Genomic DNA, 24,940 nt, shown 5'->3' on the forward strand with positions numbered 1-24,940 from the left:
GAGGGTTGAGGCTACCTGGAATGGGACCAATGGTGGTGTGTTGATAATGGCAGAGATATCCTCCAGACTGCTCAAACCATGAAACCTGTTGGTACTCAGCTGAAAGGACAACAAACAAAAAGCAAACAGAAACCTCAAACCAAACGAAAAGACGACATTTACAGGCTTCAGCTGGTGACACGACAGAATTTTTGACAGTTACTGAGAGTATAAAACAAGTGTAAAACATATTGACAGATAAGATAACGGAAAAAATGACAAAAACAATAGGAAAAACAAACAACTGAAATGTTTCCATTTCTGAGTCATACTACTAGATCAGTACTCTCTGAAAAGCGATTTCTGGTGCTCTATAATTTCCACAGGGTGGAGCTTGCGGCCAGGATCAAATGAATCCAGACAAACACGGAATTCAATGAAACAAAAAACGAAACGAAACTAATATAGTTCTGTAATATTAATAAGGACCACCTCATTTTGCCTACTCTAGAACATGCACGCATTGTATTGTTCATTTTGTTGTCACTCGCACCTTAACATTAACAGCAGAGTTTGAGTTAATCATTTAGTTGCGGTATGTGCAGAGGGTGATATTCCACCAAAAAAAAAGCTAAAAAATGCCAGCGCACTGATGGCACATTAAAACGCTGCCAGTAACCAAGAGCTGGCTCCGCCAGGGATAGCTGCGTAGTGGTGCGCCGGTTGACTCATATCATGACCTCCAGTTTCCGTGGTATATCCACGGCACAGGCGGTTTTGGGGTCAGAAAATATTGGTTGGATAAAGGGCAGGTTTGGTTGTGGGTGCGTTTTAAGCAAACTGAATGTTACCGCAGCATTTTGCAATATTTGCAGGTTAACGAGGTCAGGTGGGGGCTTCAGAATTTCACTTCATCCATATGGTCTGGTGGTTTCAGACGGCTTATTTCTAATTACTGGCCTGCGTGGGTGGAAAAAAACAGCTGACCTGCACAAAACTACCGTCTAGGGGTTTTATACGCAGGTGTGATATAAAAAACAAAAACAAATTACAAAATAATAAAATGGATATCATGGAAATCAGAAAAAAAATGCTATAGCAATTAACCCAAAGGTAGAAATGATTTCATAGGGCCCTATAAATCCAACACAGATTTGGCTTTCGGGTGATTTCCAACATAGGAGGCTAGATGAGTGTGGAAAGCCTCCAGTGGTGTTTTAAGAATGATCATGCATGTGTTCAATAGCGTAGGGATGCTGGTGTAGCGGGGAGAAGTGTGTGGATCCAGATTGCAGTGGAATGTTTGGGGGCGCCTGTTTGGACGGAAAAATGGCCCGTTGCGGTGCGTGATGAAAAAGAAAACAATTTGGGACTTCAGCACAACCCTGGGAGTGAGACCTGAAAACCTAACAGTTTGGTTTGTTGTGCGTGTATTTTTATGATCCTCATTAGCTGTTGCCAAGCCAACAGCCACCCTGTCCAGTGTCAATACATAAAAACACAACATACAAAGTACATAATACAGATTTACTGTGTGTGTGTGTGTGTGTGTGTGTGCGTGCCCACACCTCCTGCTGGCTCTGTGCTGGTGTGTTTATGTCCCATAGTGTGGGCACGTGGGCCAGGTTGTCTGCAGGGACGAAGGCCTGGGCATCGGCATACTCTGACAGAGAGTCGGCCGGAGAGGAGAACAGGGAGTTGTTGGAGAGGTCATCAATGCAGGACAGGTCCTAGACACAGGAAGAACAACACGTTAAAATGACAAGCCTCCTTTCTGCACTCCATCACCTGATCCTCAGACATCCAACACACCCCTTACCGCAGAGCACAGAGCACAGCATGAACACACGGATGTCAGACTGGGTGTCGCAGGCACAAATGACTTCCAACACCACCCCTCCCTCCCTCCCTCCCTCCCTCCCTCCCTCCCTCCCTCCCTCCACTTGCCCAGTTCCTTGTCATGTTCAGTAACTAACCTCCCACCGGCACCCCCTGGGGCTTATAAACATGGACCCGGGGAGGGTTGTGGCAGAGAGACACTGTGTGCCATGTCTCGGAGACACTGTGTGCGCGTAGTATCGGCTCAGTGCGCTGGTCCATTCACGTGTGTATGTGGGTGTGTTTATGCACTGTTAGTGGATGAGTGAGTTAGCGGTTAGTGCGTGTATAGTGCCATGTGTCGGGCAGGTCGCTCAGCTTCCACACCCCCACACGGCTCTTCAGTGGAAACACCCAGAGGCCTATGAATCAAGTCAGCCCAGTTATTGCATAAGAAGTGCTGGATAGCTCCAACAGCACATGACCCAGAAGCCCAACACAGATCTACACACTGACTACCACGCATCCCTACAGCAGGACACGGTGGAGCACAGGCCCAAAGCTGAGGAGAATCCTCCCGTCGCGAAGACACGGACAGCAACAGGACTAGGTTTCACCGGCGAGGAGGAGGACTAAGAAGCAGGATATGATAGCAGCTGCAGGGGAAGTCCAAGGCAGCTAGAAGCTGGCCAACTGCCCCTTACCTGTGCCAGTGGGTCTTTGTGTGTTTACACAAACAGTGTGAGAGCAGGATGTGCTGTGTGCACGTGTGTGCCTAGGGGGTGCTAAAAAGCTCCACATGAGAGCTTTCAAAAAATAAAATGAAGGTGGCTTCAGTCAGATGATCAGTGTTTAGCGGAAGCTCTGTGATTACACTGCTGCTTGAGTCTGTGTGTTGTGTTAGCACTGCTAGGACAAGATCAGACCTGAGCTCTGAAGGTAGCCTCTTGAAGTTGTGTACCCTGTGGACAGCTAAGTGCAACGTGTGACAGAGGACAGGGGAAGAGAGGCTCAGACGATCCCTGGAAACTCCCTTCTCCCCCAGCGCTCCTTTCTCCTCACGCCACTAACATTCCAAGACATTTGGCTGTTCCGGCAAATGACTGACTAGTAAACAAGGAGGAAGAAAATGGAACCAGAGGCAGCTCAAGAGACCTACCACTCGCCCTCCCCCAACACTGCTCAGCAGTTCCTACAGTGGCAAAGAGCAAGAAATTTTTTATTTCAGCCGTGAACATCACTAAAAACTAGGCAACAACACATGACATCTGGAAAACAACCCCATCCTACCATATCATACCTTTTCTCAGGGACACGGCAATAACACTGCCACAGACAATAAGACCAGCTTGAAATGTAGACTCAGCTAAATGATGCAGATACAGAAACAGCACAGTAGGTCACTTTCAACAAGAGCAATGAACCTCAACGCCCAGCTCCGCCCCTGCCCTGGTCCCGTAGTGGTGTGAACCCATGGCATGCACAGATCACGTGTGACAGTATTACAGTATTAATATATGCAGTGTTGCTCGGGGGAACATCTTTTAGCAGGGCCTACATCTAAGTAACACACTCCACCTCACTACTACACTAATTGATTGGCCAACTCATACTGTCATGTTTTCATAATCCCTCTCCACACCGCTGCTGCCAACTTGTTCCGACAGGATGGAGGAGCTCCACATCCGAGGAAAGATGAGACCACAGCCTTTTCCCGCAAAGACAGGAGAATAGCTCAGATTGAGGAGAATAAACAGATACTACCCCCACACCAAAATACCAAACATCATGAAAGAGTAGGTTCCTCTCAAAGCACCAAACAATTAGACTCGCAATCGCCACTAATCTCCCGCACCAAGAGAACAAGAGAAGCCGTGCAGACTGGAATGTATTTTTCGAAATAAATGTGAGGCAAGCAAGCTTGACTGGTAAAGCACTATTTGTTCCTGCGGCAGTATGGCCACTGCTGTGCTAAGATTGTGTTCTGTGAGGCAGAGATAAGGCCCGAATTCCAACTGCACTGATGGTAATCTGGCCTTACACAGGCACAGTCTGCCTGCCTTCTAATCCTACTTCCCTCTTTGCTTCAGAAGGCAAAACATGGACAACGCAGAATGGAAGAGAGACAAAGAGATGTAGAGAGATGGGGAGAATGTTTTTAAACAGGAGACCTGGAGTGTGACTGTAATGGAAAGATAATTATAGCTGTTTTGGGGGGAGAACATATTCACATTTCTAAGTCTTCGTTAAATGTATTTTATTTGAGTTGTTTAGTAGACACTCTCAACCTTTAGTCTGAGCATTGACCTTAAGATTCCTATGTGGGTAAACCAATCCACCCAGTAACAGTAAGTACATCTTACTCAAAGAAGATATCAGTCAGGTAAATGCTATGGGGAAAAGGAGCAAGCTCATGAAATAATTTATAAAAAGTCTGTGTGTGTGTGTGGTGAGCGGAAGGTCATTTCCAAGTTTGTCTGTCAGTCTTCATGTCATCACATAAAGCCAGTCCTTGAAATGTTCCTGTTCAGTTTCTCCTGTTTTAGTGTTGAACCCAGCATTCCCGCCCCCCCCCCATTCCCACCATCCAGAACAAGAGGATAAAAAAAAAAAAAAAAAAGATTCATGCCCATATATAGGCCTCCTTCTCACAATCCTTCATTGAAATGAAAAAAAAACTTCAACCTCTGTGACTACTTACACAAACCTGCACACGCGCTTATTTGAGTCCTCTGATGAAAATGTTCATTCACACAGGATTCAAACAAAAGTCATGCAAACCCAATAATCGAGACAGCACCTTCTCCACCATGCAAGGCTGCCCATGGCCACTACATTGAGCATCTATATAAAGCTAATTGGAAAGATATGATTAGTTGTAGTGGCAGTTTCCACTTCTATGCAACAGGTTTGCCACACAATACAAACAATAACGAACAATGAAAGGTGAATAAAAAATAAAACGATTTATCTGACTCGTGTAGCTATAGGATTGGAATTCAGGCTGAAGAATGGCCATATAAAAAGACTAATCACATATTTAACTGCCTCTGTTGCCATGATACTAGAGACAACGTCACATAATTTCTTCCTCTCAAGTGCTCCTCACTTGAATCTGACTATACTATGTAACAATTTGATGGATGTCTTCACAAGAAGTCGCAGCATCAACTCAAACTAAAACTGAAAACCACCAAGCATGTGACCAAAAATATTGAAATGAAATTTTCTCTACTCCAATAGGCTGTAGAGAAGCCCTGTGTGACCACATGGATGGTGAAACAAATATTCCATGTAACAATGCAAAAAATCTATCTGAAATGTCCCTGGTTCTAAACCCCCTCCTGACGAGATTAAGGTTTTGCCGTTCTGTCCCTGAGCAAGACTGTTCTCCGTAACTTCCCCTCCTCCAGCCATAAACATTACACAATTTATTTTGTGCTATAAATATATATATATATTTTTTTTTATCAACTTACCTGCCTAAGCAACATTAAAACAAACAATTAAAAATGGCTGGAGGTGTGTCTACATCACCAAACTTTAGAGAGGTTCAGTTAACTTGACTCCATTAGGCCTATTTCTTCTAGGTCACAAAGCTCTAATAACAATGCACCACCCGAAGTATTTTAAAATCAATCAAAAAAAATTCTAGTTACTTGTCACTGCCTTTAAATGTAAATCTTTTTTTCTTTTTTTTAAAACTTTTGTTGTCTTACCCATATTACTAGCATAACCATAGATCAGAATCAGATTCATAGGGGAATGTATTTAGATCTTCCTGACAGCTGGTGTAATCAGCAGCATGTGGTGCCAAGCTAATTTTTCATTGACAAACATGCAAGCACTCATGTTAATAGATTTATTACATACAATTGTGCTCAAAGGTTGGCATACCCTTGGAGAATGTTATACATGTACCATTTGTAAAGGAAACATGAGTGAGCAGGCAAAACACCAGTCTTATTTCTTATGGGATTCACATTCAACTGTTGGTCATAACAGAATGTTTTGTTTTATGATTGTGCCAAAGAAAAAAAATGAACTGACCCCTGCTCAAAAGTCTGCATACACATAGTTCTTAATACTGTGTATTGCCCCCATTAGCATCAACGACATCTTGCAGTCTTTTGTAAAAGTTGTCTATGAGGCCCCAAATTCTTGCAGGTGGTATAGCTGCCCATTCATCTTGGCAAAATGCCTCCAGGTTATACAAAGCCTTTGGTCGTCTTGCATGAACCGAACGTTTGAGATCTCCCCAGAGCGGAGTCATTGTCATGCTGGAAAGTCTGAGAGTGTCCCATGCGCAGCTTTCGTGCAGAATAATGCAAATTGTCTACCAGTATTTTCTGATAACATGCTGCATTCATCTTGACATAAATTTTCACAAGATTCTCTGTGCCTTTCAAGCTCACATACCCCCAAAACATCAGTGAGCCACCACCATCCTTCACAGTGGGGATGGTATTCTGTTCACTATAGGCCTTGTTGACCCATCTCCAAACATACAGTAGCGCTTATGGAAAAGCTATATTTTGGTCTCATCACTCCAAATTACAGTGTGCCAGATGCTGTGAGGCGTGTCAAGGTGTTTTCGGGCATATTGTAACTGGGCTTTTTGTGGCATTGGCGCAGTAAAGGCTTCTTTCTGGCAACTCAACCATGAAGCTCATTTTGGTTCAAGTATCGTCTTAATGTGCTCCTTGAAACAAACACACCATGTTTTCCAGAGAAGCCTGCATTTCTCCTGAGGTTATCTGTAGGTTTTTCTTTGGGTCCCGAACAATTCTTCAGGCAGTTTTGGCTGAAATCTTTCATGGTCTACCAGACCTTGGCTTGGTAGCAACAGATCCCCGAATTTTCCACTTCTAAATAAGTGATTGACCAATACTGACTGGCATTTGCTTTGGATATCTTTTTATATCCTTTTCCATCTTTATAAAGTTCCATTACCTTGTTACGCAGGTCATTTGACAGTTCTTTTCTGCTCCCCATGGCTCAGTACATAGCCTGCTCAGTGCATCCACGTGAGAGCTAACAAAATCATTGACTATTTATACACAGACACTAATTGCAATTTAAAAAGCCACAGGTGTGGGAAATTCACCTTTAATTGCCATTTTCACCAGTTTTGCCACAATGCGCCACATTCCAGAATATATTTTAATAGTATAACATTAAAGATAACATACAAAAATCAACTGCATTGAATATACATTTTAATTCTGCAGAGCAGCCGAGTAACCATTCAATCTCAACCACATTCCTGGGGAAATACATTTACATCTTCTTGAAGCATACAGAGTTGTTTAAAAGTCAATAAACTACAGTGCTGTTTTAAATGAGTAAGCACATTTTTATAAAAACACAAAATATAGCCTTGACATGGCTGTGAACTCTCGCAGAGAGAGCTGCTCTTGACCACTGAGCTACACAACAGCTTGGGTTGGTCAGCAAACTTTCTATATTCAACTATGCAGGCACGTGTTAATGGACTTCTTAGGTCTGTGCATGTGCCAATCAATGTAATTTAGAAAATGTTCCCAACACTAAGACATCATTCACACACAAATATGTAGCGTAGTGGCAGAGAAATTGCCTCTGACGTGATGTGAACGAATCAACAGACACATTGTCTTGTGATGACATTGCTTTTAAGAAATCAATTAAAACTGTCCTTGATATTCACATGTGTTTACTGGCTTAACAAGGCTATGTTGTGCATATTTATCAAGCCAACACTCCTGGCCAGTGACATAAGATTACATCAATTTTCCTTGTCATGCAAAATAAGCAGTATAAATAACACACACAAAAAAGATCTCCCTAACAAAATTTCCAGGGGGAACATGGTCGTGGAGTCTACAAGAACACATCTTACACATGAAATAGCCCTATGCGACATGTGTGTACGTCACTAGACGCCAGCTAAGGTATTCAGGGAGGGGAGAAGCCTGTCAGAGCAGACAGAAAATAACCCTGACAGTGGAACTACACAGCAGGTCGGTTGTGAGGCCGACCCACGTTGGACTATGTTGAGCACCAGTAGAACGCATGCTAATCCCTCTGATCAGCTCTATGCCACGTCTGTCTTTACAGAACGCCTGTAAACCTGACCCGTAGTGTGTTTCCCCGGGCTCCGCACAAACTAAAGTCAGTTTGAGCATTTGTCGTCTAACAGGAAAGACGAGCCGTTTACTTGGTGGTATGGGTGAGCTCACCATAGGTCTATCTATCACTGAATCTAGTCGTTGGGCTCCTCCTCCCATCCCTCAGCCAGAGGGAATAAGAAGAGACATCCTGAAAGCCGAACCACCTCTTTCTTCCTCATCAAGGGAACCCCCCCAAACTTTATCAGGCCAGGAAGGAAAGTCACATTTCATCCAGGACGTCTCAAAAACCTCAGCTCAACTCATATTGTGGCATTTCTTTGTGGCTGTTGTTGCTCTACCCCAAATGTGCTGAATATAGCGTCTTTAGCAGAACAAGACACATGACAAATATGAAAATGTTCACCATTCTCTTTCCCTTTCCTTTCTCTTTCCCAAAATGTGTTCCTAACAGAAACAACCTTGAATGTGATTATGTTGCCCAACTGGATCCCGCTAATCCACGCTTGGTTTCGCCCACCTTTCCTTGGTTGGGTACTCAACTACTCTAGCCTCCGATCGAAAGAGAGATTCTGGACAACCCAGGTTTCATTGTAAACTGCTCCATGCAACATAGGTGTTTGAAACACTTCCCATTGTTTGGGTGGAAACAATTTACCCACCCAAATGTCAACCTTTTTCAGGGCGGGAAAGCATAGCTGACTTTAGATCATTGTCTTGGATATAGGTTAGCAAATTGACATTAAATTACCAGAGGGGCTTTGTCATAAATTCCTTAACATTACAGCATGGGACAAATGGCAGCAATTTTGATCAGAAAATATTTGTAATCTAAATCAATTGACACAATTCATACATTTTGTTCCCTACAATAGCTATGAATGCCATTATAAGATACAATATCAGTACAAACTGAAAAGGTTCAAAGCCTAGGACAATTTCCTGTTATCTGAAACAGGATCACTCACTGAAGTAGCATGCGGCTTTAAACTGTCAATACACCAACACATGAACGAAAAAATCGAATTTCTCTCGCCTCAGAGTAGCAACCACAAATGTCTTAAAATAAAAATAATAATATAACGGAACAGTCCCTCACATCAATAACATTGTCAACAAGCTTGACTTGCAAGCTACTTAAAAGGTACAGGATGGCTCATCTCAGCTGTATCAGCAAGACAATGTGAACAGCTCATTTTTGACGATGACCGGTAGCTAACGTTAGTAGAAGCAGCTAGTGTTACAAGTAGGTGGCTATATGCCCCAGCTGGTTAGCCTAGTTGGCTAGGATTACACATTGCCAATAAAAACTTGGGCCTTTACTTTCAGACAAATATGTTCAAATCAAGGAGAGCTAGTTACTTAATCCACTAACCACTGACTATAGGAGGGAAACAGAGGAACGTAGATGAAAACAGATAGGGTTAGATTAAATAAAAAAAATACCAGAGTCATCATGACTGCAACAGAGTTGGAAGACGTCATTTAGAATAATAATACCTAGAATGCATCCCCCTTATTTGGGACACAGGTATACTTTGCATACGCAGTGGAGCAAATTATTTTTAATTGCATTAACAAACGACAGACTGTGTGCTAATGGTAGTTCCCCTAAACAACAGTTTTGCCCCATCATTAGGTTCATGCTTATTCCACAATTCCTATTTGTCTATGGGTCAGGGAACGCTGCGCAGCAAGCAGGAGGAAACCCACCTGTATATAGTGTGTCATCTGGTCCTTGTATGAAACCATGTCCCCTGCTGTCACAATAGGGTAATGAATGAACTCTGGATTGTGTTCTCCCAGACAGTATGGCATTACATACATCCCTCACACACATTGCCTGTTTCCTGCTCCATCGTATACTGCCCAGCCCAGGGGCACACAGAGGCCTTCATGCCCTGCTCAGGCACAGGAAAGAAAGGAAGCTGGCCTTTCTAAATGTTTCTAAAATGTTCAATAATAAAATGACTAGTCAGAAAGGCTATAGGTTTATGATAAATAATAATGTAACGGTCTAGTAGCATGTCGGTTTGGGCTGCCAGAGAGATTTGAAGCATCTCTCAGGTGGAGTTCTTCATTGGAAGTGGAGGGGCAGTGGGACCCAAAATTCCCTATACTTTAAAGGAATAATCAAAACCATCAGCATTAGGTACCCAGTAGGTTAAAACTTACAAAAATCAAAACAGAAATGTAAAGTACAGAACCAATCGGAAAACAATGTACAGAGCTGATCTAACGTATAGAGCTGATCGGAAAACGTAATGTATAGAGGCGATACACCAGAGAATCACGCTGTCTACAAATTATATTTCAAGCCGAATGTTTTGTATCTTGAATTAAAAAGTTCCTTCCCCCCTCCAGCAAGAAGCTATCAGCTAACGGAGCCTGCTTCAATAAGAAATCTGAATGAGCCCAGGCAACGGTTCAGGAAATGACAACAAAGCCAGTCTTGCATCAGGGAAGGGGGTTAGACCCATAAGACGGGTGCTACACTGGCGATCTCTTGGCCTGTATCTATGGGGTTTGCCAGGACCGACAGCACACAATGAGGCATCGCTCTCTAATGCAACGCCGCCTTTTTTATCTTTTACTTCGTTTGATTCTGCACCAACGTGAAAGAGCTTAGCAGATGAAAGCAGAAGCAAATAAAACACTGGTAAAGGCTACTAGAAGTAGAATGAGACTGCTTTCTTCCACCTTATGGAAGATTAGTTCATAAAATGGATAAGACACACAGAGGAAGCAACTTCAGAGCATTGCGAAGCAACCATTGACTTCAAAAAAAGCGAGGCTGCGCCCTGAAGCTTACCGTAAACCAGCACAATGAGTCAGGAACCAGAAGAAATCAGTACATGGACTGTTTCCAGACAGACAAGCTACTTTAGGACACATTGTGAATGGAAATAGGAATAGACTGCCACTAACACACCTGCCTAAAAGGATAGGCCAATCAAAGCCAAGGGCCTATGTCACATAAATACTACTCATTTCCTTAAAATATCAAAACATATATTAACCCTAGACTGGCATTAACTAACAGAACTTGGTTTGCCCCCTCCTATTGTTAATTTTTCTGCTCACTCCTATATTAAGTAGCGGGACGGTCCCAACTGTCTATCTTTAGATAAACACACAAACTGGATGAAACAAATCCACAAACTGAGCCTATAATGTTGAAGATTACCCTGAAAATTGGCATTCCGAAGAAGAGTTGTGGTAATGGTTTATGATGTCAGATATCTCAACTCACAAGAATTACTTGGAAGACATCATTGCAACCAAAGATTGCATCATACACAACCACACATATTACATATTTATTGAATAATATCGACACTAAACAGGCCAAAACGAATGACAATATAAAACATAAGGCTAACTGAAATGTCAATCAACAAATCTTAAGTTATAAATATGTGCCGGTTTTAACTGGGAATGGAATTTCCTGAAGAATAATAGAGCCTTCTGAAATACAACGCTAGACACCAGCACTCCAAAACCATCAGACCATAAACATGGTTAACCTTCCAGTCTTTTGTGAGCCAGTGGGCCAGCTGAGGTCAGTCAATAGGCCAGGTTGCCCAGTTCCAACATAAACTCCCAGGACAAGAGGACACCACTTATAGTGATCCCAGTGCCAAAGAGTCTCCCTCCATTCTCCCTCTGTGTCACTTCCAGTAAGATGCATGTCTTGCCGTCACTCCGGGCCTAAAATAGTTCTGTGCTGACTCCCTGGCATTTGCCATGGTACAGACAGCCGCACACACAAGCCCCACCCCACCTCTGGAACAAAGTCAAATTATTATTGGGGGCATCATAGTCAACTTTAACAAGTAGAGTAAAAAAAAGAAAATATATATATATATATATATTTTCTTAAAACAACTCGTTGTCGGTGCACTACGAACATGAATGAACAAACTGTATGACAGAGAACACAGCATTGAGCACTGATTAAGATAAATATTACCGGAAAACAGGCATTGTGAGGAAACCACTGAATTGTCGATAATATCACTTAGCACTGCACTGGCTTGGAGCCATGTCATGTGATTAGACGGATGACCATGAAACACATCAATTACAGATTAATTCAAAACCTAAGCCTTTTAAACAATGCAAGTCTGTATCCTCTCCTAAACAGAATAGTGAGAGATAGAGATTTGCCTATCTATGAGAGAAAGAAAATAAGAGATTAAGAGTGCGTAGTTTAGACAATGCCACTGTTGACACCTCAACACAGCATTTACTTGGGTAAGCATTATTCTGATTCTCCAAAAGAACCGCTTGGTTTGGCTGATTTAGATTGTAGCGAGTCATTTAGTTGAAAATTGTGTAAGCGCTCTTGGATTTTAACATCAACAACATATTTAAATCAAAGGGCTCAAAAATGTAAGTGGTTCTTAAATCTGGCACAACTCGTCTTTCGTGGCTCTGTTTATTGCTGGTCATGCAATGCTATTAAATTCCAGGACTTACTGGAAGGCAGTGGTAACAATAATACTCAAAAATCATTTTACATAACTCTATATTGAATATTAAGCAGTTTCGTGACTAATAATATGAGACCTTTTTTTGCACCACAAATTTTTTTACATGAACGTGCAATGTGGTAGTAGCCCCATACGTTATGAAATGGCAACACATTAAGCAAATTCTACAGAGTAGGACAGACGTGGGAATAATGCAAGACAGGCAGAAAAAAGGAGAGGCCTGGTTGTAAGGAGACTTACCGATAAGGTGACAGAAGTAATCTTTTATAGTAACCCATTCAAAGAAGCAAACAAAGAATAAACAACCACTCTAAATAAAGTATTGGCGCCCCACATAACACAAACAACTATCCCATAAACTCTGCTTTAACTAACCTCTACACATCAGTCTGTTTAAACCAACAAATACATATAAAGCAAAAAAAAAAAAAAAAAGAGCCAGCTTGCAAACATATCTAAATTATTGTTCACCCCAGAAAGCAAGCACTTTGCGTTACACACTTCTAACGAAAAGAAGTAAAGGACAGCGGTACCTTGGGAAGTGGCCGTCCCAACTGTGAATAGAGTTTAGTCCAAAACGGCAGGATAGAAGACATGAGTCCAAAAGCTCTGGGGTGAAGAAAAATACACAGACACCCAGTTCACCTTTCCCTTAGAGAAACGGATCCTTCCATGAGCTGGAGCAGTGGAAAGAACTCAGAACGATAGGGTTTCTCAATAGAAAGCAGCCCAACCTGAGCCTTTAAGAGCACAGTGACACACATATGGACAATACACACCACAGGTAGAAACAAACTGCCTTACGAAACACATCCACTTCCTGCTAACGCTGGACTGACAGGTATTTACATAGAGGTTTAGTCATATTGATTGTGGTCTAGTTCCTCAATGCTCTAAGGTGCAGAATGGAGAGCAGAGGGGAGGGGAAGAGGGGAGGAGCTTTCAGGAAATGATGCTTTTGTTGGTAAGTGACTAGAGTTACTGGCAGTCAAGCCCATTTTACTGTACATGGTGTAACTCAACCGCATTAGTAGTGTAAAAAGTGCTGCTGGGTCCTCTTCTGTGGACCTTTTGTCACTGCTTATGGCAGTGTCTATTGGTATTGGATCAGTATTAATTCTAATTTTAGATTGACTGGCTGGTTTGTTTTCAGAACCTAACTTGTCTGTCTGACAGTCAAAATGAAAATTATCTGAACTATTAATGATTGAGTTTTACAGAGCTGAGATGCCAAACTAATTAAAGGGTTAATGGAATCAGTTTGGCGATGCAGTTTCAGTTTGGTAATACAATTTCCCACATTCTAGAATATTAATAAAGACAACAAAACTATAAAATAACACACAGACTCATGTAGCAACCAAAAAGATTAAAATGTTTCATATTGTAGATTCTTCAAATGAGCCAACCTTTGCATTGATGACAGCTTCACAAATACTTTGCATTCTCTCAACCAGGTTCACAAGGTAGTCACCTGGAATTCACTTAAATTAATGTGTGTGCATTGTAAAAAGTTAATGTGGAATTACTTTCCTTCTTAATGCATTTGCGCCAATTAGTTGTGTTGTGACAAGGAAGGATTGGTATACAGAAGACATCATTCTGTCTGTACTGTAGCAGTCTATATTACGGCAAGAACAGTTTAAATAAGTGACTACCTCATGAATCTGGTTGAATTCTGGGTGACTACCTCATGAACTGGTTGAGGGTACCCCAAGAGTGTGCAAAGCTGTCATAAAGGCAAAGGTTGGCTACTTTGAATAATATAAAATATAAATGCAATTGGATTTCACACTTCTTTAGTACTACTTGATTCTGTGTGTACATTGAGTTTCCACAATGTGGAACGGATATAGAATGAGTAGGTGTGTGCAAACATTTGACTTGTACTGTAGATGGACTTAACTCAAAGCTGCAGAAGCACCTATTACACTGACAGACATATAGCCACATGGTTCATACTACTGGAAAGGTTTTGATTTCTTGTCCTGTAACAGTTCTGTCCATAGAGACCAACCGCAAAGACACAAACAATGAGTATCTGACATATTTTCAAGTCGTCATAACTTACAGTATAGACCCAGATGTGGAAAAAAAAAAGGAAATGCTATTCACAGTGCATGCCACCTTAAAAATACTATTCATGACAGGGAACATCTAAACATATTTCATTATAACCAGCCTCTCTGCTTACAGGAAACAAGGCTGTTAACTTGAATGATAAAACAGATTAAGGGAAGAAGAAAGGTGGCCTTTTGCATCACTCAAAAATGTTTATGTAGAATTGTGATTCGAACCATGGTTTACTATGTGACAGACTGCGTCTTTATCCACTACGCTATTTAAACAGCAAGTCTGGGTGCATGTTTTACATGTGTACAGATGTGGTTTCTGTTTACTTCTTGCATTGTCAAACCAATTAGTCAAATGTCCATGGTTCTTGAAACACTACATTCAACCTGTTAAATTAGAGAGGGACTACTGTAGATGGCTAGCTAATAGCTATATAGTACCTATAATGTAAACAATGACTCCAATCACTCCAAGGTTGGTTCATTTCTTTAGAAAACAATGACAGTTGAATAGCTAACCACTACGTTATGGGAACAATGCTATGTACATCGAAATTGAGAGCAATATGTTTGCGGTCAGTACAGTTCGTCCATTGCAATATAACCATGAACAGTTTTACTTTAGGCTTACTATAATGTAGCGACTGAAGTTTGTTGCCATCAAAGTTTTATTCCAGCTATAGGCCTAGAGTACCTATAATGAAAACATTGACTCGACTCCATGGCTGGTTGGTTTCTTTAGAAAACAATGACAGTTGAATAACCAACCACTACGCTATGTAAATCAAGACCAATATCCTAGTCGGTGCGGTTTGTCCATCGCAAAATAACCGTCAACAGTTTTCCTGCAGGCTTACTGTAATGTAGCTACTGAAGCAAGACACCGAAACATTTAATAACCATGCTGATGTGTACGTGGGACAATTTCTTGGTGCCTCTCGCAAGCTTGAAAGAGAAGTCTTCGCTAGCAGTTGCAGTGTTAACTCAAACTAACCTTGAAAAACCATCAAGTATTTGAACAAAATGAATCCTGATTTTTAAGTAATCTACAAAAAAAAAAAACATTTCACATTTTTGAGCAGAAAAATGCATAAGTTGGCCATTTGGACATTGCACATGTCAATATCGCAATTTCAATAATAATTGAATTGATCGTGCAGCCATAGAGAAGGGTGCTTCAATTAATTCATTGTAATCGGCAGTGTAAATTGGCACTATTATGCAGTGGATATAAAGATTAAAATGGCCGATTTTTGTGATGTAAAAGACAAAGATAAATCATGTCAGAACTTTTTCCACTTTTAATGTGACCTATAATGTGAACAATTCAATTGAAAAACAAGCTGAAATCTTCAAGGGAGAAAATTACAAAAAAACTTACAATAACCTGGTTGCATAAGTGCACACCCTCTTATAACTGGTTAATTCTGAGCACAGCCACATCCCCAATCACATTCAAACTCATGTTAAAAAGAAGTCATTACACACCTGCCATCATTTAAAGTGACTCTGATTAATCACAAATAAAGTTCAGCTGTTCTAGTAGGATTTTCCTGACATTTTCTTAGTTGCATCTCAGAGCAAAAGCCATGGTCTGCAGAGAGCTTCCAAAACATCAGAAGGATCTAATTGTTAAAATATATCAGACAGGAGAAGGGTACAAAATAATTTCCAAAGCATTAGATATACCATGGAACACAGTGAAAACAAAATATGGCACAATGGAGACATTACCAAGAACTAGACGTCCCTCCTTAATCTTTGTTGTTAAGAACTAAATCCATACTTATGGGGGGGAAAAGCAACATCAAGTAGCTACAAGGATGTGACTGCAAAGTATTATTTGGGACTCAGGCCTTTCTGCACAGAAATATGAACTGGTAAATGTGTGTGGTTCATAAGGTTTAGTTGCTACTTCGGCAAGACATTTTGCATTAAAAATATGCTGTGACGTTCTGTACATTACAGTTGTAACATTAGCTAGCATAACTTAGCGCTAATTAGGTTTGTCAAATACATTTGGCGTCTATACCTCAAATTACTGTTTTGAGTACAGTAGTGACCGTGTTCCCCAGTTAAAGGGATTACCTGGATTGGTACTAAAAACATTGTTTTCAGAGACTAAATTACATTCCAAAAATGTTGGGATGCAGTCTAAAATGCGAAGAAAAAAATTATGCAATGACGTGCAAATAATTTAAACCCTATATTCAAGAGAAAATAGCACAAAGACAACATACCAAAAAAAATATGCCCACTATGTCAGCAATGTTTTTAAAAAGCTGGGACAGGGGCAACAAGACTGGAAAAGTTGTGTAATGCTAATAAAAAAAAAACCTGGTGGAACATCTAACAACAAATGAGGTCAATTGGCAACAGGTAAGTAACAGGACTGGGTATAAAAAGCTTTTCAGAAGTCAAGATGGGGTGGGGTTCACCACTCCGCAAGACTGCGCAGGCAAATAGTGCAACAATTTAAGAATAAACAGAAGAAACCAAAGCAAAAACCAACATTGGGTCGTTGCATCCAAATACGCAAGTTAAAAGTCCATCATGCAATGAAACCATATATAAACAAGATCCAGAAATGCTGCCGCTTTCACTGTGCCCGAGCTCATTTAAGATGGACTGAGGCGAAAGGCGAAACTGTCCTGTGGTCTGACAAATCAAGGGTTCTTGCACCACTTTTAAAGTCAAATTCAATGCTTTTAAGACCTATATAAAAAATATAATTAACTTTAATAAGGTAATTTATTGAGTCCTACTTTAGCACACATCTTTGTAATGGTGTATAATCCCTATACACATCGCATTGCCATCAGAAGATCAGACGAAGAACGTTATTTTTTAATTCTTTTTAATTGAAGTAAAAAGAATTTAAACAAGGTTGTTTACTGTCCTCATACACATGTTATTGTTGCCATTAATTTATTAGCTATTAAAATGTGACCCAACAATGATAACATCGGGATTAGGGGAAAAATTGTCTTGTCAATGACTAGTTCTCTGAAGTCTGCAATCTGGACCCGTGCAGTGTCATTGACGATTTATATCATCTGTTGAGTAAAAATAAATTATAAAAATATAAACATCACAGAAGTGACGTGCAAATAATTTCACATCTTTGTAATGGTGTATAATCCCTATACACATCGCATTGCCATCAGAAGATCAGACGAAGAACGTTATTTTTTAATAATGGTGAGTAAAATATCTTCATGTTCTTCCACAATGATTAAGTTGCTCCTTCACAGTATTGTCTTTATTAGGGGTGAATTGGAACATACAAAAACCTATAACGTACATTTCCACTTCAATGATCCGTTGTTTGCCGTCCATCATTCAACTTTTACCATAGCAAGGTTGGTGTGTCGGCTGACAAAAAACATCAGTCCAAAAAATAAGCTGACAAATGAAATGCCCGAAGCACAAAGAGCTGAAACAAACATGTCCTGCAAATCTGCAATTTTCCCCTACATAACAGGTCAATATGAGTTAGTTATGAGTTTTTAATTAAAACATCCAATCAACCCCCAAAAATCTATCAATCTTATTTCAATTCACAAGAAAGAATGAACGTGCATTTCAGCAGTCAAGAATTGAACCTCAGCGTTTTATGACTCTTAGACAGTCCCACTGGACGTGGCGCCAAGCGCAATTGACATTAATTTCAAAGGGGGCATTCTAAATGGTTTGACAGCTGAAGGCAATGCTGAACGCTCCATGGGTGTAGGCAGTGTCCAAAATGCTCACCTACCAAGGGGACTGGTAGATGAAGAAAAAAATAATAATAATTACCGGCCAAAATAATAAATTGCCTTTTTGTGTCACATAGAACAACTCACATCATCAGAGCCTCAGCATCATAATGTTGCCAGCCTCTTCAAACACTATCTCCAAACTTCCATTTCTCAAAAACTTTAGACCCTCCCTATTTAAAAAATATTTTTAAAAAAATTCTTGAAATTCTACAAATCCTCCAAGGATGTGTTTGTAATTTTAAAGCTAATTTCCTGAAATTCTAAAAAGAAATGTCCCATGAAGCTGAGAACAATGACACAGCAAAATATTGCATTCACATTCAGCATTTTAGATGCAGCAATAATCTATGTTCGGTGCAGTCAATTATTCTTTTACTAGAAAGTTAAAGCGTTATTGCATTGACTAGCTGTTTGTGGGGTTTTTGTGACAGTGTACAATTTAGAAGAAACCATGTCTGTTTATAACAGCAGATCTTTAAAATTCTTTTAAAAAAAAACTGCTTGATTGGTATGCCTAGAATGCATATATAAATGCCTGGATTCATTTTATTTGGGGAAATCTCATACCAGTTTATTACAATTATGTAAAGCAAGTCCCATGTTTAGAAAGAAGGCATTTCAGAAGGCATTGAAGTAAAAAGAATTTAAACAAGGTTGTTTACTGTCCTCATACACATGTTATTGTTGCCATTAATTTATTAGCTATTAAAATGTGACCCAACAATGATAACATCGGGATTAGGGGAAAAATTGTCTTGTCAATGACTAGTTCTCTGAAGTCTGCAATCTGGACCCGTGCAGTGTCATTGACGATTTATATCATCTGTTGAGTAAAAATAAATTATAAAAATATAAACATCACAGAAGTGATATCAGTTTATTTAAGAAAACAGGGGTGAAAACATCAGTATTGTCAGACATTTGGTATTCATAGACATCGGCCTTCTTAAACTCTCTATCGGACCCAAAAATCAAATTTCAGTTGGGCTCTAATGTAGAGCGTGGTTTATTTGTTGTTCCCTATTCACTCTAGACTGTGGCTTAGTGGTGAGACTCTGGTTAGTAAAAATGCTGCCCTACTATTCTTATTCCAGTAAGCAGGGCAGTATTTTCCTATTTTCCCTCAATTACATTACACAGCACAGCACAGTGTGAGTTGTCCCTGGAAGCCCGCTGTGATAGGGTTGAATAATTTCCAGAAATTCCTTTTAAAAAAACCAAATTTGACCATTTTGAAAAAAAGTGCTATTGAATTTAAAGAAAAACACACACAACATAATACAAGATCTAGCAGAGATTCAGCAACATGAACCAGGCTGCAATTAATTAATTGCTTACAAATCTAGCATCCCTGTGAATGGCATAAATGGCAGTATTTTGCATAAAATCTGACACTAATTTCATTATTTGATATTGTTTAGTATAAGTCTAACAACCTTTATTTATAAAACCCCATTCTGTTATTAGTGTTTCTTGTGCATGTCCCCAAGAAAATGTGAGATATGGCTTCAAGTAGGCCTGATCATCAAATGGAATTGTTGTTCTGAGAGAACATTTAAATGTTGCCACAGAGGGTGAAAGTCATAACCATGTGTAGGCAACAGTTAAGTGTAGTTGATCTAATGACAGCCTAGTTACAAAGTGTCAGATGTAGATTTTACTATTGAGGAAAAATCTAAACAGCTGGATAGTTGAAAAAATCTGGATTTATATAAGAAAGGCAATGAGAAATCTTTAGGCTACTAGAGCACATATGCTACACTAACAAATTAACCAGGATTAGGTATGAACAAATGATTCTATATGCATGGTAATGTTTCCAAAGTAGCCTAACTTGGTTCTATTTGTGGTTTTAATCATTGTAGTACAGAAACGTATTATTTTGTATGCCTCCAAGACAACATCCTACTAAAGATGCATAAATGCTTACATTTAATTTGCCCGAACGTAATCGCATCAACTTGCCCTGCCTTACGAATCTCCTCATTGGTACTTAAGACCAGCATATTTCCTGTTCTTCCTGTAAACAACGCAAACATGAGTGCTGATGATTTAGGAAGTTGAGAAATACACAAATATATGCTCCAGCCTCAAAAAACTACAAGGATCCAAAACATTTCTGGAGAGATACTGCAGATACTGGGAAAGCAACAGAATAACAACAGTATTTACAGCATGTATAGCCTACTATGGGATAAAAGGACGGCTGCCTCATATATTCAAACAGGTATTTTTGATAGCTGGCTTTTAGCTAAAAGCTCTATAGCTTTTTGTTTCAATGTAATAAATTCCAGACCTACTGCTGGTAACAATATTCATACTGTATAACACGCATTTATGTATGACTTACCCATGTAAATAATCCTGAATGAAGCAGAAATCAATCAGTTTTCAATGTGTAAGATGGTGCAAAAAGGCACAAAACCCATCGTCCTCTCCACAAAATATAATTATTGGTTTGATATTTAAAATGATTGCATCTGTTGGGGACAGGAGAAAAGGTGCTTGCATGCAATGGCGCACACAGTTGCTCGCACGCGTCCAGTGGGAAATGCATGTCAGTCTCTTTTTCATTGGCAAGTCAGTGCCACTCAATAGTCTGACTGGCATACTTCCTCCTCCTAGGTCAAAGGCCTACTTAGCGTTGCAAGGCCATAAATCCTCAAACAGCGTAGGAAATCAGAAAACATACACTACCATTAAAAAGTTTGGGTTCACTTACAAATGTCATTGTTTTCCTTGAAATCATACATTAAATTATGTTGAATAGGAAATACAGCAAAATGAATAGGAAATATAGGCATTATAATAAAGTTTGGAAATAATGATTTTTAATTGTCCTTCAAACTTAGCTTTCGTCAAAGATTCCTCTGCTTGCAGCAAGTACAGCCTTGAATATTGTTGGCATTCTAGTTGTCAATTTTTAGAGGTAATCTGAAGAGATTTCAGCCAATGCATCCCGAAGCAACTCCCGCAAGTTGGATTGACCTAATGGGCACTTCTTATATACCATATGGTCAAGCTGCTCACACAACAGCTCAAATTTGAGATCTGGTGATTATGCAGGCCACTCCATTATAGACTGCTTCTTCCCAAAATAGTTCTTGCATAGTTTGGAGCTATGCTTTGGGTCATTGTCCTTTTGTAGGAGGAAAATGGCTCTAATCAAATGCTGTCCACTGGGAATGGCGTTGCAAAATGGAGTGATAGGCTTCCTTCTTAAAGATCCCTTTTACCTTTTTACAAATCTTCACCAAAAATGGGCGTGTCAGTCCAAACTTAAAAACTGCGGAAATTTTGGCCTAAGAGTATTTCACAAAGCTACTAAATCTTTGAAAAGTTACGAGTAGTCAAGAAGACTCCTAAGTCACTAAGACCAAATCACACACAATCATAAAAGGGCTGCTGCCGGAAATTAATCAGGGCTACATTTTAGAAACATTAAATTATAGTGAGCTTTTAAAAAGGTATCACCTTAATCGTGAGGGTATTATGATCATAGTAGAGCTAGTCATTGATGCAGTCACCGACAAAAACAACCTAATAACACAGGATATCAAGGCTGTGATAACGCTACATGACTTGGCCACAGGGAAAATGCAGCTATGCAGCGCAGACGAACTACGTCTATCTCAGTCATCTGTCAGTAGAATATTACATCAAAAAATTAATGCGCTCACCAGACCCCATATCGTCCGACAAATGATTTGGTTACGATAGAGATACGATAGCTGTAGTGCCTGGAATTTGTCAGTTGAGATATTGAAAAGACATGTACTGTGAGTCACAGGGATTTAAACAGTTATAGAAGGAATATGAAGTATTTTACCTCACATAGCCATTTTTATAATACACTGGACATGTGGTTGGATAATCCATTCAGTTTGAAGTTCAGGAGATTGTCTTGACCAGGACCACACCCCTAAATGCATTGAAGTAACTGCCATGTGATTGGTTGATTAGATAATTGCATTCATGAGAAATTGAACAGGTGTTCCTAATAATCCGTTAGGTGAGTGTAATAGGACTAGTAATGATGAATGATGGGTTTTCTAAAGCGGTACGCATCTCCTGTCACAATATTCTGCTAAAATAAAGAAGTATGAATGAGGTAGAAATAATTAGTGGTTTTGTGAGGGAAAAAGCTCATTCTAAACTCTGAACAAAAAGAGGTGGCGTGGCAGTCTAAACCCCAGATGTACCAAAGGATTTTCACCTAACGAACGATAGGAAGGCACACAAAAACTACAGAACAGCATTGAAGCGGAGAAATTGTAATGGCTTTATTGACTCGATGTTATGAATAGAGCACAGTTCTTTCAAAACAGTTTGATTATTTTCTGATATGTTGCAACCTAGGCCAGAACTAAAAACTTCCAGGAAATGTGTTCTATCCAGTTGAAAGTAAAAGCAAAACCATGCTACGCCCACCTTTCGCAAGCCTGTGATTCGAACTTTTTTGAAAACTAACATTCAATAGAAATCTTGCCGCTGAGAGTCAGAGGCAACTTTTTTAATAGGTGAGTTTCCAGACCTCCAAGGAAGCCAGACAAGATTGGAGGTGTGGCCTCACAAGACTACATTTTAACAAACCTTCCTCAACAGATCTACTGAAGCCGCAGTAAGTTGTGTTCAGTAGTTCAGTCATTTACTCTTTTATATTTAAGTAAATTACTGCAACAGGACCCACATACGGCCGAACAAAACTGATCAGTGATACAGGTCCTGTTAAATGCTTCAAAGCTAATATGAAGTCCAGCCACAGTAAGAATTTGCCTTGTAAAAGCATGTTTGTTCCAAAAAGAAGCCTATGATTCACCACAAACATGACATACTAGAGGCTGCTCATTGGGCCAGTAAACGAAAGGTCGCGGAGTCTAATCCCCAAGCTGATAAGGTGAAAAGTCTCTGTTGTTCTGTCCATTAGCACAACATTTAAACCTAATTGCTAAAGGTTGTTGCTTAGGTAAAATAACAGGGGAAAACTATGCTTTGAAGGGCAATTTCTCAGTCATAATACAATGACGAATCCTCACCATTTGGACCCATGCCTGAGCAAGGCACTAGATTAGATTGATCTGTTGAAGGAATTAATTATTTACACTGGCGTTACAATGGCGTTACATCCCTTTTCAACACAAACACTTCACCAGGCCTACCACAGCACAGCCTGATCTGGGCTCTAGGGTATTGTTTGCCTTCAAGGGAGGTAAATTGTAATTGGTGCTTTGATTTTTCCAAAAACTGAGCAAAAGATCACAGTTGGATGCAGGGCTCAACATTAACATTTGTTGCCACTGACCTTCCAGAAGTTGTCATTTATCGGTGTTACAACATATAACCAAATACTTTTGTTAATTAACATGTTAAATCCATTATGAAATGCATTCTGGACACATATAATAAAAAATATATATAATTCTTTCATCACATTTCTAATTATGAAAATGAATAAACATTTCACTTTTAAACAAAAACCTAACTCATTCAACCCTAGGGAAAAAGGCGACCAGATGGTCCGTCTTAGTTACTAGGTATGTGGTTGTTTTAAGTCCTTCAATCACCCAATGGGCATCTGCATTTAAATTCCTTATCAGTACGACCAAGGGCCCTGAAAACGGATTGTCAGCCACCAGCTTGGCTGTCATGCAGACCAGGCGCTATTGGCAAGGCTGGTCAGGGACATTTTTGCAAATGTTGTCAGTGCCTTTGTAAAAAGACCCACATTTGTCCGCTCTAGTTGGATTAACAACAGAGTTCCATCGAAGTTGAAACAGGTAAATAATTTTTTGCCCTGACGCAAAAATGTTCCCTTTCGTATGAGCTCGTAGTTATCCTTTGCTGCCTTTTTCAGTTGAGTGACTCATGCAAGTTTTTAAATGTTCATTGAGAAACAATACCAGACAGCCACACGTCAAATCGCAGCTCAATTCTTGACTGGCCAACAGCGTGCGAAAGGAGCTGCAAGGTAGTTATTTTGCATGTGCCAGATTACAAAACAACTGGAGGATGTCCGGTTTATAATGCAATAATTTTATTCAATCGCAATTTATTTTGCAGTGGCCTGCTCGGGACAGTGACTTGCTAGATTCATTAGTCTGACTTGACTTTGTACTGGCCCAAGGCCATTGGGCCATTGTTATTGTCGAGCCCTGCGATATAATTGCAGCCAGAATATCCAGTCATTGTGTGTTATAGAAATGACTCAGCAAATGCCTCATGTAGCCTGACGATTTATCTGCCTTTGAACCATCAGATCGTCCTCTTCAAAATCACATTGCTAGGCATCTCAAGCTCTGCACTGTCTTGGTTTGCATCCTAACAGGCAGGACACAAGTATTTGATACACTGCCGATTTTGGAGGTTTTCCTACTTACAAAGCATGTAGAGGTCTGTAATTTTTATCATAGGTACACTTCAACTGTGCGAGATGGAATCTAAAACACAAATCCAGAAAATCATATTGTATGATTTTTAAATAATGAATTAGCATTTTATTGCATGACAAGGATTTTATCACCTATCAACCAGTAAGAGGAGGAATGGGAGTGTGGTCTGATGAGACAAAAATAGAGCTTTTTGGTCTAAACTCCACTCGCTGTGTTTGGAGAAAGAAAAAGGATGAGTACAACCCCAAGAACACCATCCCAACCGTGAAGCATGGAGGTGGAAACATCATTCTTTGGGGATGCTTTTCTGCAAAG

At 40.0% G+C, this 24,940-nt stretch overlaps 1 protein-coding gene across 5 annotated transcripts in view; it reads right to left on the bottom strand.

Moving 5' to 3' along the window:
• The window catches only part of si:ch73-63e15.2 (strawberry notch homolog 2), a 75,902-nt gene that overhangs the window by 18,783 nt on the left and 32,179 nt on the right, over positions 1 to 24,940 (bottom strand). For 4 of the 5 annotated variants that reach the window (XM_010871565.3, XM_020049182.2, XM_010871566.3 and 1 more), the window contains 2 exons: positions 1,548 to 1,709; positions 16 to 99 (listed from right to left, as the gene is read on the bottom strand). In XM_010871565.3, the coding sequence (XP_010869867.1) occupies positions 16 to 99; positions 1,548 to 1,709 (246 nt within the window). Of the gene's footprint in view, positions 1 to 15; positions 100 to 1,547; positions 1,710 to 12,936; positions 13,282 to 24,940 lie in introns of those variants that run through there. The other variant, XM_010871569.3, reaches the window with a different exon arrangement.

The sequence above is a fragment of the Esox lucius genome, chromosome 8 (assembly GCF_011004845.1).
Source record: "Esox lucius isolate fEsoLuc1 chromosome 8, fEsoLuc1.pri, whole genome shotgun sequence".
Lineage (NCBI taxonomy): Eukaryota > Metazoa > Chordata > Actinopteri > Esociformes > Esocidae > Esox > Esox lucius.